We start from the raw sequence: 13,442 nt of genomic DNA on the forward strand, positions 1-13,442 counted from the left end.
GATTTTCCTGTCTCTACCGATGTTTACTAGGTCTGCTATGCTTCTCATGGTCAGCCGACGATTTTGACTCACAATTCGATGAATTTTTGCAATGTTTTCATCAGTTCTGCTCGTTACTGGCCACCCTGACCTTTCTTCATCAGTGAGTGTCACGTTCTCTCCCCTCAGAAAAATGTTTAATCCATTTGTACACTGCCATTTTCTTCATGGCATTATCCCCATAAATTTGGATTCACATGTCCCTGATCTCACTTCCACTCTTGCCAAGTTTAACAAGAAATTTAATAGTTGTTCATTGCTCTAATTCAAACTCAGATATTATGGAGACAGCACACAAAAACACACAACAACAAAAATGAACGCCACTCAGCAAGACACCACCACACGTCGACACAAACACAGCTGTGAGACACTGGTACACCAAGGTTATGAAACCTTACAGAGCTGTTCGTACAGGGCTGCCAGTGTAAGCGTATGGTGACAAGTTTGCTCTTAATTGTCAGACCTCATATTCATATATATTATATATTTCTTATATATATATTTATATATATTTTTTCTAAATTATGTATAAACATTAAACAAACCCAGAATGTCGGACATTCTAAAATCTACCAGATTGGTAGCTAGACAACCTTTTGCTACTGCCTCAAAATAAAAAAAAGGTCCTAATATTCAGTGACACAGAGGGCTCTCTGAAGAGATTAGACATGTGACTCATGGATTCTCCTCAGCCATCTCAGCAGAAGCCAAAAACAGAGAGGGAATTATCTAGGAAAGCCCTGTGGAGAAGCATCTTGTCTAATGGACTCAATCCCCATGACATACTGAGAAGACTCGCAAGAATCATTTTTGAGAATATTACACCAGCAGAAACACTGCCAGCTTGTACTGAAAGGGATGAGAGAGGATAAAATGAAAGAAGACTGACAGGCTACCAAAATTCTACTGGCAGGAAACAGGCTGAAAAAAAACTACTTAGGTGCAAATATAACCACCTTTCATGAGAAAGGAAAGATGGCTCTAAGGGTAGTTCTACACCCCGAGGACGGAGCCTCAGAAATCAGGACCACGTGCCACAGAGTACAATTTCCAGGCTGTGAAAGCTGGCAGATTTTTCCCAGTTGGATTCCAAAATTCCTTGGAACCAGTGACTCCTTCCTTCCTTCCATTTTCTCACTTTGGGCATGAAAATATCTGTAATTGTTAACATATGCCTGTTCCATCATTGTGTTTTGAGGGCAGGTAACTTGCTTCCTAGTTTCACAGGTCTTCAGATGGAGAGGAATTTTGAAATCAGGATGGATCACATGAGTTTCACCCATACTTGATGTAAATGATTTAGACAATGAGACTTCCAGATGGTATTTAGATGACATTTTGGACTTGGAGTTGATGCTATAAAACTTTGTAGATCAGAGTAAGGAACTTTTATTTTATTCCAGGCATGATGGGAATCCACAACAGAATTCCAACCAGCAAAGAGACATCACCATCTAAAATGATCATTGGTAAGTACTGTGAGGAGATAAGAGTAGAAGCAGGGAAACCAGTTAGAAAACTATTACAGTGTACAGGCAAGAGAAGATAGGACCCAAACTACAATGTAAACAGCAGGAAGGAAAAAAGAGGATACACTGAAATATACTTTGTAGGTAGAGCTGACAAAATTTGCTAATAAATTAAATGTGGAAGATAAAGAGAATGAAAGTAATACAGGACTTGAGCAACTGAGTATACTGTTCTATTTACCAGCTGAGATGGTGAAAACTGAGGAAGCTATAGGCTCATGCGAAGAAATAAAGACTTGCATTTTAGTCATGCCAAGTTGTTATTTTCACAGATATCCAGACAGAAATATCAAGTAGTTTGAATTAAGAGCAGAGAGTTCAAAGACAGCTCAAAGCTGGATTTATAAATTGGGTGGCATTTAAAACAACAGAACTAGATAAAATCAAACAGAGGGGAAAGATGGAAAAATAAAGCAAACCCAAGACCAAACTCTGGTACATTACAGTATTCAGAGGTCTGGCAGAGGAGTGAAGCCAGCAAAGGAGACGAAGAAAGAAGTTTTAGTGAGATAGGTAATAACTATAAAATTATTTAAAACATTTTTATTAATTCCAGATTAATATATTATAGAAGATTAAAAATGGTTCCATAAAGGAAAAAAACTGTATAAATGTGTGCCTCTCTGTCCCATTTTAGATAAGAAGCACAAATCAACAGTGATTATAGCATGAAAATCACAATCCTAAATTTGAGATTTCAGGGAACTGATTTCAATTTTCTCCTTTGTGGTACCAGAGAAAAGGTACATAGATAAACTACACTTTACTAAAGAAAAGAGATTGTTTTTAAATGAACAGCAATTACAAGCAGTGGCATAAACTAGTCTGACCATGTCAAATTCACCTAAAAATGATAACATTATTTTTTTTGACACTGAAGAAGCTGAGGCTTTTCAGACCTATTGAAGACTTACTGAAAATTTGCTGCCATTTCTATGGCGTGTCAATCATACTCATGTACCACATATACTGACACCATCTCAAACCTCCTTAGGATAAAATATTAGGAAGCGGAGTGCAGCTAGTTGGCCAGACTCAGGAGGGTCAAGTCAGTTTTCAAGAAAGATGCAAGAAAAAAAACGTTCCCCAAGTTAAAGAGAAAAAAGTACTCAATTTACGAGGATTTCTTCCCCGTCCTCCCCGGGTGTATCTTTTCCTTTCTTCACACCATTTCATAGATTTGTGATTCCTTATGAGTGTGGGGACTCCCAAGTTTCTCCTGATTCTTCCAAATAAGGAGAAGACCTGATTCCTTGCCTCCCACCTAATAACTGCATTACCTTTCCTGGGACCACCTTGTTGAACCACCCGGATGTCAGGTGGCTCCTTCTAAGGAAGCACAGACAGTTGTTGGTGTCAAAAGATGTTGTGGTCTTTGGACACGTTCCCGATTTGAATTTCAACCAACTCCTCACATCTCTCTGATAAGGGACAGTAATAGAACAGAAGTCAATGGGAGATCAGCATGCACTCAGATTCCAGATTCTGAAAGGGAACAAAAATCAAACCCTCCATTCTTTGCCTCTTCACCATGTCTAATAACCAATATGCTAGAAACCAGGCATTATCAGCCCATCAAAACGAAATACATAGTAACAACTCTCAATAACCATGTAAGAAGCAATATGCACTTTACGGATGCTTAAATCTATAACACAAATAATAAATATTAATGTTCATTAAATTTTATACTTCATAAGTCCAAATTATCTGCCATATTACTAAAATTTATCATACGCTATTAAGTGTTCATTTTGTATTTAAATATCCACACAGAGCATTGACTTACCTTTTCTAATACAGATAAGTTCATGTACTCCACAGGTTCTTTCTCCACCTGTAAAAAAAAAAAAAGAAAAATTTTGTTAAAGGTTAAAAACAAAAAATAACCTGAGTTTGACTGTTACAAAGAACACTTTTAAATCAGCTTCTAGAAATTACCTCAAGAAAAAAGTTTCCTAATTCTTCTCTTTAAACTTAACTAGTATATGAATATGGTAACCTGATATTCAGAATTTCCCTGAAGCCATAAATTAAGATCTTATAAAGTTTTGGAGTGAAGAAGCTTTGTTCAAGTATTTATTCTAAATGGCAAGCTTCTCAAGAGCAGAAAGCATATCATCATTTCCTAAGCACCTCTTCACATCAACTAGAAGGGAGCACTGCAAGGGTGGCCCCACTTTTGTATCTGAGCCTTAACATATACAGATAAGTCATTATGGAAGGGTCAACTCTCTTATAAAATAAAAACACTAGTTATAATTTATCACATACTCATACACCCATATTGCATAAAATGAAATGTGATCCTTTCCCCATTCTCTAGCAACCCACTATTATAAGTCTAAAATAAGACACATTTTATAGATAATATGATAAATAAATTTAACCAAAAAGTTATTTTATCATAATTATCAAAAATTACTTTATAATAAGAGTAATATTATTTATTAGTTACTACAAAGATACTTCCTCCACCCTGAAACATAGTGCCACTACTTTAAATGAATGCAAGCTGAATAAAATTTTGTATTGTTCTACATATTCATGACCTTATAATTCTACTGTAAATTGTTTAAACTTTGAATAATAAAAATATTAAATAATTTAATCATCTTGCTTATTATAAAGCTCCTTATGAACAGTTGAGTTATAAGAAATAGAAATCTCTTACAGCAATGAGAAATAAAAAGCATGATATTCACTAAAAAAAGGAAAAAAGTAGGTCATCCCGGAAGCAAGCTAAAAAACTAGAAAACAGTACTTCTATCACTAAAGTAGGTTAGATCTACATTCTAACTTGGTTGTAACAGTGCCATTGTGTCTTTATTATCAACATTACAGACTAATCACAGGTTACCCGGGATACAAATTTGGCAAGAAGCACCTAACTTAGCTATGATTATAAAATAATTACTATGCAGCAAACCTCAGTGTGTAAATACAGTGAGACCTTATTAACTATAAAATTACCAATGAGCAACCATTCATCTTGGTGAAGGGCTAGAATGAACTATACCTATATACCACATACCTTTAAAATGGAGAAGACACAAATGACTGGAAGGAGAATATTTACCGAATTATAAGACGAAACTATTTTCAAGAAATGTAGATGAATCATGTAATAACAATAACACAACAATAATGTGTATTGATGCTATCACTAACATCTGCATACACTTAGAAGCATTTCTCACAGTTATTAAGGCCTGTTCTCTAGCAGGACCACTTGTAGCTTAGTTTGAGTTATGCATTTAATTCATGTAACAAGACTGCAGTTTTTAAAGCCTGTAATTAAAACTAGATTTCCCCCCACATTTAACATAAATTGGTTAGGTTTCACTGCATACATCTAATCTTAAACATAACTGCATAGTCTTTTCAAGGCTTAGTATTAACAGTAACAATAACAATTATTATATTCTAAGATTTTTTTCAACACTGCAGAATGACAATGAAAGCTAATTCCCATTTTCAAAAGTATTCAATTTATCAAATGAAAGAACCGCATAAATAAGAAGCCCAATTAAATAATTACTGTTTTAATTTACAGCCAATTTGATACTTGTCAAATTTGCCAAAGTATGTATAAAAATCACATAACTAGAAAAAGCAGTAAGACAGTGCTCTACTATTCTTTATATTTGTTCTGAAAATTCCAAGTAAGTGAGATTTCACTGATGTACATGTGGCACTCAAGAGCAATCACTATTATCACTGAAATGGAAAAGAATATTAAAGGTAAATAAATGCCAGACAACGAAGTAAAATTTGGGGGGGGAACCCTTACTTTTAAAAGTACAAAAAAAACCCACAAAAAGTTAAATAAACTTCATTATAGTATCAAACACTGAAATCAATATTCCTTTTATCCCCAATCCTACCTAAGACCAAGAAGAATAGAAGGAAAAATATATGCATTCTATATGTTAAACGTGTATGTTTTAATGTATATGTTTGGGAGTCAAAAGACTTAAATACTTTTTCAGCCAGCAATACAGTGAACTTTGTACAAATGCTTTTTTTAAATCTCTAAATCTGAAAAGTTTCCAAGAAAAATATTTCCTATTAATGTTGCCAACTGCCCCCAACCAACTTAACCCATTTAGACTAGTCAATAATTTCTGGACATTTTTTAGTTTTGTTCCTAATTAAGACTTTCAAGGAATAATAACCATACTTAGTTCTTAATTGAAAAACACAGTGTTTTGGAAAGATCATGGTTTTCTTCAATTTTAGAGTCATGTTACTTAATCTTTGGAGTAAGAATAAATAAAAATAACTAAGTCATTTGTAAAGTCGTAATAATAACCACCCCAGGATAGAAAACAGTTTTCATCCTATATACCAATTCTGTAAAAGTAGCTGCTAGAGTGGGGTGGAGAGCAATGTTGAGAAGGCTTCTGAAACCAAGTCCAAAACAGGTAGGAAAAAACATATTTTAACAAAGCAGATGTCTGCTCCAGTCAAGACAGGGAGACGTAGTGTCGTCCATTTGCTATCCCACATCTGAAATGATGGACAGATGAAGCCTGGCCCATGGTGAGCACCCAAAATATGTGAATGTCATTTGTATTCCTCACCAAGTAGAACACAAAATTCAATGAAAATTTACATTTATACCCTGGAAACAGAGAAGACTCCATATGTTTAGTTCTCTTCCACAGCATCATGTATCATTTTATTTCAAACATTCTTCCATGTAAATATTGCAAAATAAATGTTAATCTTTTCATATTTCTTAATTTGTCCTCTTTTTAGATGTTTTCTTAAGAAAATCTTTCAGGTTTCCAACTGTCTGGGAGTTATCCGCCCAAATTAGAATTCCTCTATTTTTTTTGTTGTCGTTGTTACTCTGCAATTACTGTAGAGTTAGAATAGTCTGAATTAGTTTTTTCTATATTTACTTTTACAAACTCATTTTCCACGTAACATTCTTATCCAATAACCTAAATTCTGAGGCACATACCACCAATCCAGCATCACATAGAATAACCAACTATATTTCTTTTCAGAACAATATCTTAGAGCACTTTATAATTTGCAAAGCATACTAAATGCTCTCTTTGATCCTTAAGTACCTCTTTTAATCCATTTACATTCCTATTAATTTATTTAATGATTTTTTCTAAGAGGTGTAAGTTTTATCAGATAAAATTACTGTTCACAAATGTAATCAATTTTTCCCACTTTTGAGCCACTTTTAATTCAGTATTTTAATTAATTATGTTTTTGACTGTTGGAAGCTCATTAATACCATAAAACCTTGAATAAACAGAGGGTGCCAAAAAAATGTATACACATTTTAAGAAAACTGTATTAAAATTGTAATACTCGATATATACCGATAACAAATGATGAATACAAGTCACGTTTGACTTCTCCAATTACAAGAGGTGCTCAAAGTGGTTACCATCAGCATCCAGACACTTCTGATTATGGCAAACTACTGCTGGAGAAACGCTGACCAAAGTGTCCACTTGTATACATTTTTTTGGCACCCCCAGTATATGCTCACAAAAAGGTGTTCTACTTAATTTTCTAGAGAACTGAGAACACGTTTTTGCCTTTATTACTGCACCAGAACATTTTTTAAAGCTACTAATATATATTACTGCATTAGTAAGTTTACAATACTGAAGATAATTTAATATTTCATTAAAATCCTCTACTTGATGACTCACAATATTACTGTAAATATTAATTCTAATACAGCCCTCAAAGTGTGAAAATAAGAAACTGTTTTGAATATACATATGGATCCTAGAAGTTTGTTTTTAAATAAATTCCTAGTATCAGCTTGCTGTTTTTATCACTATTTTCTCCTTCCAAAATATGGTACGTCAAGGGTTCCAACTGGTCAGGTTTCAATTAAGATTTTACTACATGTACATACAATATATGCATATAGCCAGCAGCCAGCTTGAGCAGCCAGCAGCCCGCGAGAGCTGCCCTGAGCAGCTGTGAGTGGCCAGCCGACCTACGACCTGAGCCGTGGTGAGTGCAAGGCTCATAATCCCAGCAGTAGGGGGTGTGTCCTTCACAACAAGACTGAGAAATAAAGGCTTGAACCGGAGTGGGGGGGAGGCGAAAAAAAGGGGGGGTAAATATATGCATAAAATCATTTCAGTCAAAATCTTGTAATGCTTTATTTATAGTAGTTTGTCCAATCTTACGTTACCCTATACAGGCATTTTCATATTAGGTATTAACTGGCTAGGATTTGCGGGGGAAAGAATGAAGTCAGTTGTATGGAAAACAAATCCATGAAGACAACCTACTATACTACTATACATATGCTATGTAGAAACATTGTAATCGTTACAAAGAAAGCAATAATGCAAATAGTATTACTCAACAAATTGTATAAATAAATTAATATGTGGCTCTCTTTGGTTTCCACACTGGCATACACTGTTGCATGCTAATACTACCTAAAACAACAAAAAAATGAAATACAACTGTTTCTCCAGTGTTCCCTACTTTTTTCTAATTTTGTTTAGTGAATTAGAAAAAGAACCTTAAATGAACTGTAAATTACTCAAAAGTACTTGCAGAGGTCTCTGAACAAATCTACCTCATATCCACGTCTTAAATCTATGTGAAATATTAGAAATTTTATTCCTGCTCAAAGTCAAAGTACCCCTCGTAGAAACATCACTGATTAAACTGAACTGTAAATCCTTCAAAAATAAACTGTTCAATAAATGTCCTCACTCTGCCACAGGATGTGGATAGGTGTGATGCTCTAATTATATTATCCCGTTACCTTGTAATGATCTCTCTCTAACAAAAACACAGAAAGCAGAAAAGGAGTGTGACAGTCGCCCTCAAGACCAATAATGTAACATGTTTGTATTGGGATTTTAATTTAATATTTCAAATGGCTTTTGGAAGTCCAAATTCTGACCTAGAAATCTTAGAATCACAGCAAGTCTTCAAGAGCATCTCAGAATTATACTGATGATTTTAAAAATGTAATATATGTGCAAGTGTGTGGTTAACTATAGGATGCATTATGAATGAAAAGTGTATACACACAGAGAGAGAGATTCTCTAATTACTCTTCTTCTACCGTTTTTAAAAAAAACACTACCCAGAGAGATTAATATAGCAAATTAACAATAAAGGTGAATAATTTTACTTCAGCAAAATGTTTTGCAAGGAGTCTTTTGATAGCCTTATGAAAGAGAGAAAAATGTGGACTAGATAAAAGAAGAGCAGAAGCTAGATCATTAAAGACCAGCTTTATCCTGAGGTTTTAAATAAGTTAGATTTGCATTTTACAAAGATAACCAACAATAGTTTAGAAAATGGATTGCAAGCAACCTTAAGATTGGCACTAAGAAGACGACCTAGAAAATGAGTAAAACTCCCTAAATAAGGGAATGAACTAAACATTATAATTTGAGGTGTAGACTTGGCAAAACTTAGTGATCAACAACATGTGGAGAGATTAATTATAAGACAGAGTTGATTTCCAGATTTCTAACTCAGATGTCTGGTTATTGAAAAATGCCACTCAGATGGTAAATTTGCATGGAGTGGGGAGTACGGAGGCTGGATTTGGTGGCTGTGATGACAACTTTACTTTAGGACATTCTGAATGTTTTAAGCAAAACATTTTTGATTACTATGGGGCACCCAAGATATCTAGCTACTATCTGGAAATATAAACTCGGAAAATTCTGTGTACTTTTATTAATAGTGGACTTTTAATTTATTGTTCCAGAAAGCAGAACTAGGAAAAGTAGATAGATAGAAGTTACTGAATGGCAGATTTTTGGTCAAACCACCTCTGGTAAGTGGAAGCAACTCATGGAGGTAATGTACAGAATTCCATTATAACAATTCAAAACCCATCTGTTGTGTACATACCACATTCAGATGTGGTACAAAATCTAAGGAGTACAAAACCAAGTAAGACATTATCCCCTAGTAATTTACAGTCACACTGGGGAGACAAATTTATAAACAAGTTATTACAAAATTATTCAATGTGTGCAATTACAGTAGTATGTACAGAAAATGAAAATAGGGTTGAGAATGGAAACACAAGGAACATTAAGTTAGGAAGAAGAAGACTGAGAAGTAATCAAGAGAGGAGAAAACTTCAAAAAACAGGAAATAGTGAACAATGTCAGACTGACAGAAATGAACACTGGAAAGGTTAATATGCTTGATAACAATTACAGGTCTTGACAGGCTACGCTAGACCAATGATTCCCAACCTGGTATCACTAAACCTTTAGGGTAAAAATAAGGCTCTGTAAACTACTCTTATTATTTCAAAATGTTTTCTAAAAACGGTACCTTTCCCTAAGAGAGGACAAACTTCTTCACCTCTGACTAGAATTACATTAGCTCAGTATTGTAACACCATCCTACTTGTCTGAAGTACAGATTAGCGGTTACCTGCCTGATTGGTAAAAGACAATGAATACTTATTTGGTATTGTGAAACAAGGGCTTTACCCAGAGGAGGAAATTAAAAGTAACCCTTAGTACTTAAAAGTCTAAACTCTTGGGCTAAAATGTTGGGCCAGAGCTAATACGAGTATGCTTAACAGATTTAAATAATCTGTTTTACAATTCACAACAATGATTGGCTGTGTAAAGGACTGAAGACACATGTCTTGAAAGTAGTCCAGGTGAAAGAGACTCTTTCTGTGGTTTCAGTTGATTACAACTTCATCCTGAGCCAACATAAAGTTCCAAGAGGGCTATTCTAATATTAAGCTACAACAGGATTATGCACAAGTCAGGGAGTGATCTAAGTTTTAATGTATGCTATTCAACAATACATCTGGAATGGAATACCATGTTCCAAACTTTAAAACATACATCCACAGGCCATCCGGAGGAGGAACTAGCTATTCTGTCTTGAAAAGAAAACACTCAAGAGTTGTCTTCAAATGGTAGAAGGGATGTCACGTACACTGAGAATAGTGGATTTGTAGTTTATTGCTCCAGAAAGCAGAACTAAGGTGAGCAGAGAGAGAGCAGTTACTTAATGGCAGATTCTGGGTCAAACACAAAGACTTTATGAACTATAAGGGTTATAGTTCCACACTGACATACACTGTTCAATGTTCACGGGCATATGAGTTCAATGAACTCATCATCACTGAATGTTTTTATACAAAAGAAAGAAGATCTCTCTCTTGGTGTTCACAGTATAACGTAACTGCATGTTTAAAATTACGTCTGCCGGAGAGCTGCCGGTTAGCTCAGTTGGTTAGAGCACGGTGCTCTTAACAAGGTTCGATCCCCACATGGGCCACTGTGAGCTGCGCCCTCCACAACTAGATTGAAACAACTACTTGACTTGGAGCTGATGGGTCCTGGAAAAACACACAAAATAAATAAAAGTTAAAAAAATAATTGCATCTGCTTCACTAGAACATGTGCTCCTTGAGGGCAGGAATGTGGTCTCATTCATCCCCACAGTGCCTAGCACAGAACACTCAGTACAACTAGTGCTCAACAAGTCTATTGAATGAACAGGTGAATAAGGTAATTGGGTGTTTTAAGAACTACTTCATAGGGGAGAATGTTGAATGAGATGTCCCTTCGGGCCCCTAAAATTTTAAGATGTCCCTAATACAAAGCTTATTTTACTTCCTAACACAGCATAAAGTATATGTTTTAATATGGAAAAGGCTGCAGTACAAATGCCTAAGTATGAAATTATTTACAAGAATACCTCAAACACAAAAGAATCTCTAGAATATGAGAATTTTAAAAATCTTTTTCTTTAAACATACAAACAGTAGCACACAGAGCAAAATGCCATCAGTTGATATGAAAACAGAATCAATTACATTTAACTGCCGAGGAAAGAAGGGAAGGACTGAGAAAAAGAAGGAAAAATGCAAAATATTTTAAGAAATTACAAGTTATAGGATCATATCTGGATGTTATTTGGCTAATTCCTCCTCACCTTCTGCATAAACCTTTTTACCTTTTATCACATAAAAAACTCCACCCCAGTTTGGTTGTGGAAATAAAGTATAAAACGTAAATCAGTGGATTTAGTTTCTCGATTTTTAACCTCTGCTAAAAAGTCGAGTAAGGAAAAGAGGTTGAAATTATTGCTCTGAATAACAGGAATATCAGGTTACAGGTAGCTCTTATTCCCTGGTGCTCTCCATCATTTTAGCTAACGTAGGTATTTAAAACTGTCTGAATGTCCAATCAACCTCTTAAACAAATAAGATAAATGTAAACACACAGCTAAAGCAATTTTAGAGTCCACAGGATCTGACAAAAAGGAGCCCCCAAGATGCAGACTACCAGTGATTGGTCACCTAGATGGAAAGTGCTATGAAAAGTTTTAAAGGATCACACATAAAATTTAGGCTAATAACGATATAGCTATAGGTCCTTTGCACATTTGTACAGCTGAATACACACACACACACACACACACACACACAAGCGGGGCAATTCTACAAACTACTTGCACTGTCTCAGTTCATCTAAAAGATAGCAGTTGGAAGGTGCTGCAGTCTAGACATGTGATATTAATTTTCACAATATCCTCCTTAAAAACAAAGCAAAATAAAGACACTTCATTCCAGTTGCATGTTTTTGAAACAAGAAAAAAATACACTTTAGTGCCAACCACCTTATCTAGGAACTTAATTTATTAAACTACTTTTTAAAATACGAGTACTAAATGGACTGAAATACAAACAGGATTATAAGAGTATTTTTTATAAAGATGTATTTACTTCTCTTCCGTAGAGAAAAAGCAGTTTTGAGTGTTGGAAGATAAAAAACACTTGAAGAGGAAATTAATCTCACCCCAAATTTCCTGGTCCCCTAAAACATCAAACAGAAGGGGGATGGACGGGAGCGCAGCCCAACATCAGCTCCAGAGTAGGGAGTAAGGAGGGTTAGGAACGGGACAGCACAACTGGACTCCCAGTTTGGCAGGAAGGCGGGATTGCGGGAGGATGGTTTGCGGAGGTGAGGTCAATGGACAGGGGTACACGCCGCGGTCCCTGGCTCCCCCAGCACGTCCCGCGGGGTCTACCAGACCGCAGCGGAGCCCCACTCCGCGCCTCCGGGACGAAGCAGAGGCCCCGACACTGGACCTGCCCGCCGGGCCACCGGTCCAGGCCGATGGAGCCGCGGCGCCGCACCGCCCAGTCCCCTCCCGAGACGCTGTCGGGACCCCTGCGCGTCCCCAGTCCGCTCCCCGCCCTCAGGAGAGCGCCGCCGCCGCCGCGGGCCTCCGGGGCGCCCCCGAGTCCCAGCTCCCGGGGCGCCCCCATCCTCCCCAACCGCGGTCGGCCTCCACTTACCTTCAATCGCCATGATGTGCTCGCCATGGACCGCACCAAATGGACAGCGGGGGCGGCGGGCTGGCGAGAGAGCAGAGGACGCGCCGAGGCCGCCCACGGGAGAGGCGGGGCCGGCCCCGCAATCGCCGGGTTGCGCGGCGTGGAAGGAGCCGCGGGCGAGGCGCGCTGGGGTGGGGCGGAGGAGGGGCTCCGAGCTCCGCCGGCGCGGAAGCAATGGAACCTTCCGGGGCCGCCGCTGCTGCCGCCGGCACGTGATGCACCCCGCCCCCACCTGCCGCCCCCACAGAGCCTCGCGCGGTGATTCAAAACAGGTGCCCAGACCGGAGAGCACCTGCACCTGCTCCCGAGACCCGCCGCAGGCGCACTGAGCATGTGCGGGCGGCACGACCCTCTCGGCCCCGAGCTTCCCGGGGCCCCGGGCCCCGGGCGGAGGCGTCCGCTACGGAAGGATGTGGTCAGGACCATGGACAGGTCTCGTCGGTTAAAAACTGGGCTCAAGGATTCCCACCCAGTGACATCCTCACATTCTGTAATCGGGAAACCTGTTCTGTTTTTGT

At 37.6% G+C, this 13,442-nt stretch overlaps 1 protein-coding gene across 3 annotated transcripts in view; it reads right to left on the minus strand.

The window, feature by feature from the left end:
• SYT14 (synaptotagmin 14) overlaps nucleotides 1-13,038 on the minus strand; it is a 235,733-nt gene extending 222,695 nt beyond the window's left edge. For all 3 annotated transcript variants that reach the window (XM_074322502.1, XM_019714489.2, XM_019714488.2), the window contains exons 1-2: nucleotides 12,886-13,038; nucleotides 3,361-3,408 (exon numbers count right to left, since the gene is read on the minus strand). In XM_074322502.1, coding sequence (XP_074178603.1) covers nucleotides 3,361-3,408; nucleotides 12,886-12,898 — 61 coding nt within the window. In that variant the 5' untranslated portion in view covers nucleotides 12,899-13,038. The remainder of the gene's footprint in view (nucleotides 1-3,360; nucleotides 3,409-12,885) is intronic.
• Between the last annotated feature and the right edge of the window lie 404 nt (nucleotides 13,039-13,442).

Source organism: Rhinolophus sinicus, linkage group LG17 (assembly GCF_036562045.2).
Source record: "Rhinolophus sinicus isolate RSC01 linkage group LG17, ASM3656204v1, whole genome shotgun sequence".
NCBI lineage: Eukaryota > Metazoa > Chordata > Mammalia > Chiroptera > Rhinolophidae > Rhinolophus > Rhinolophus sinicus.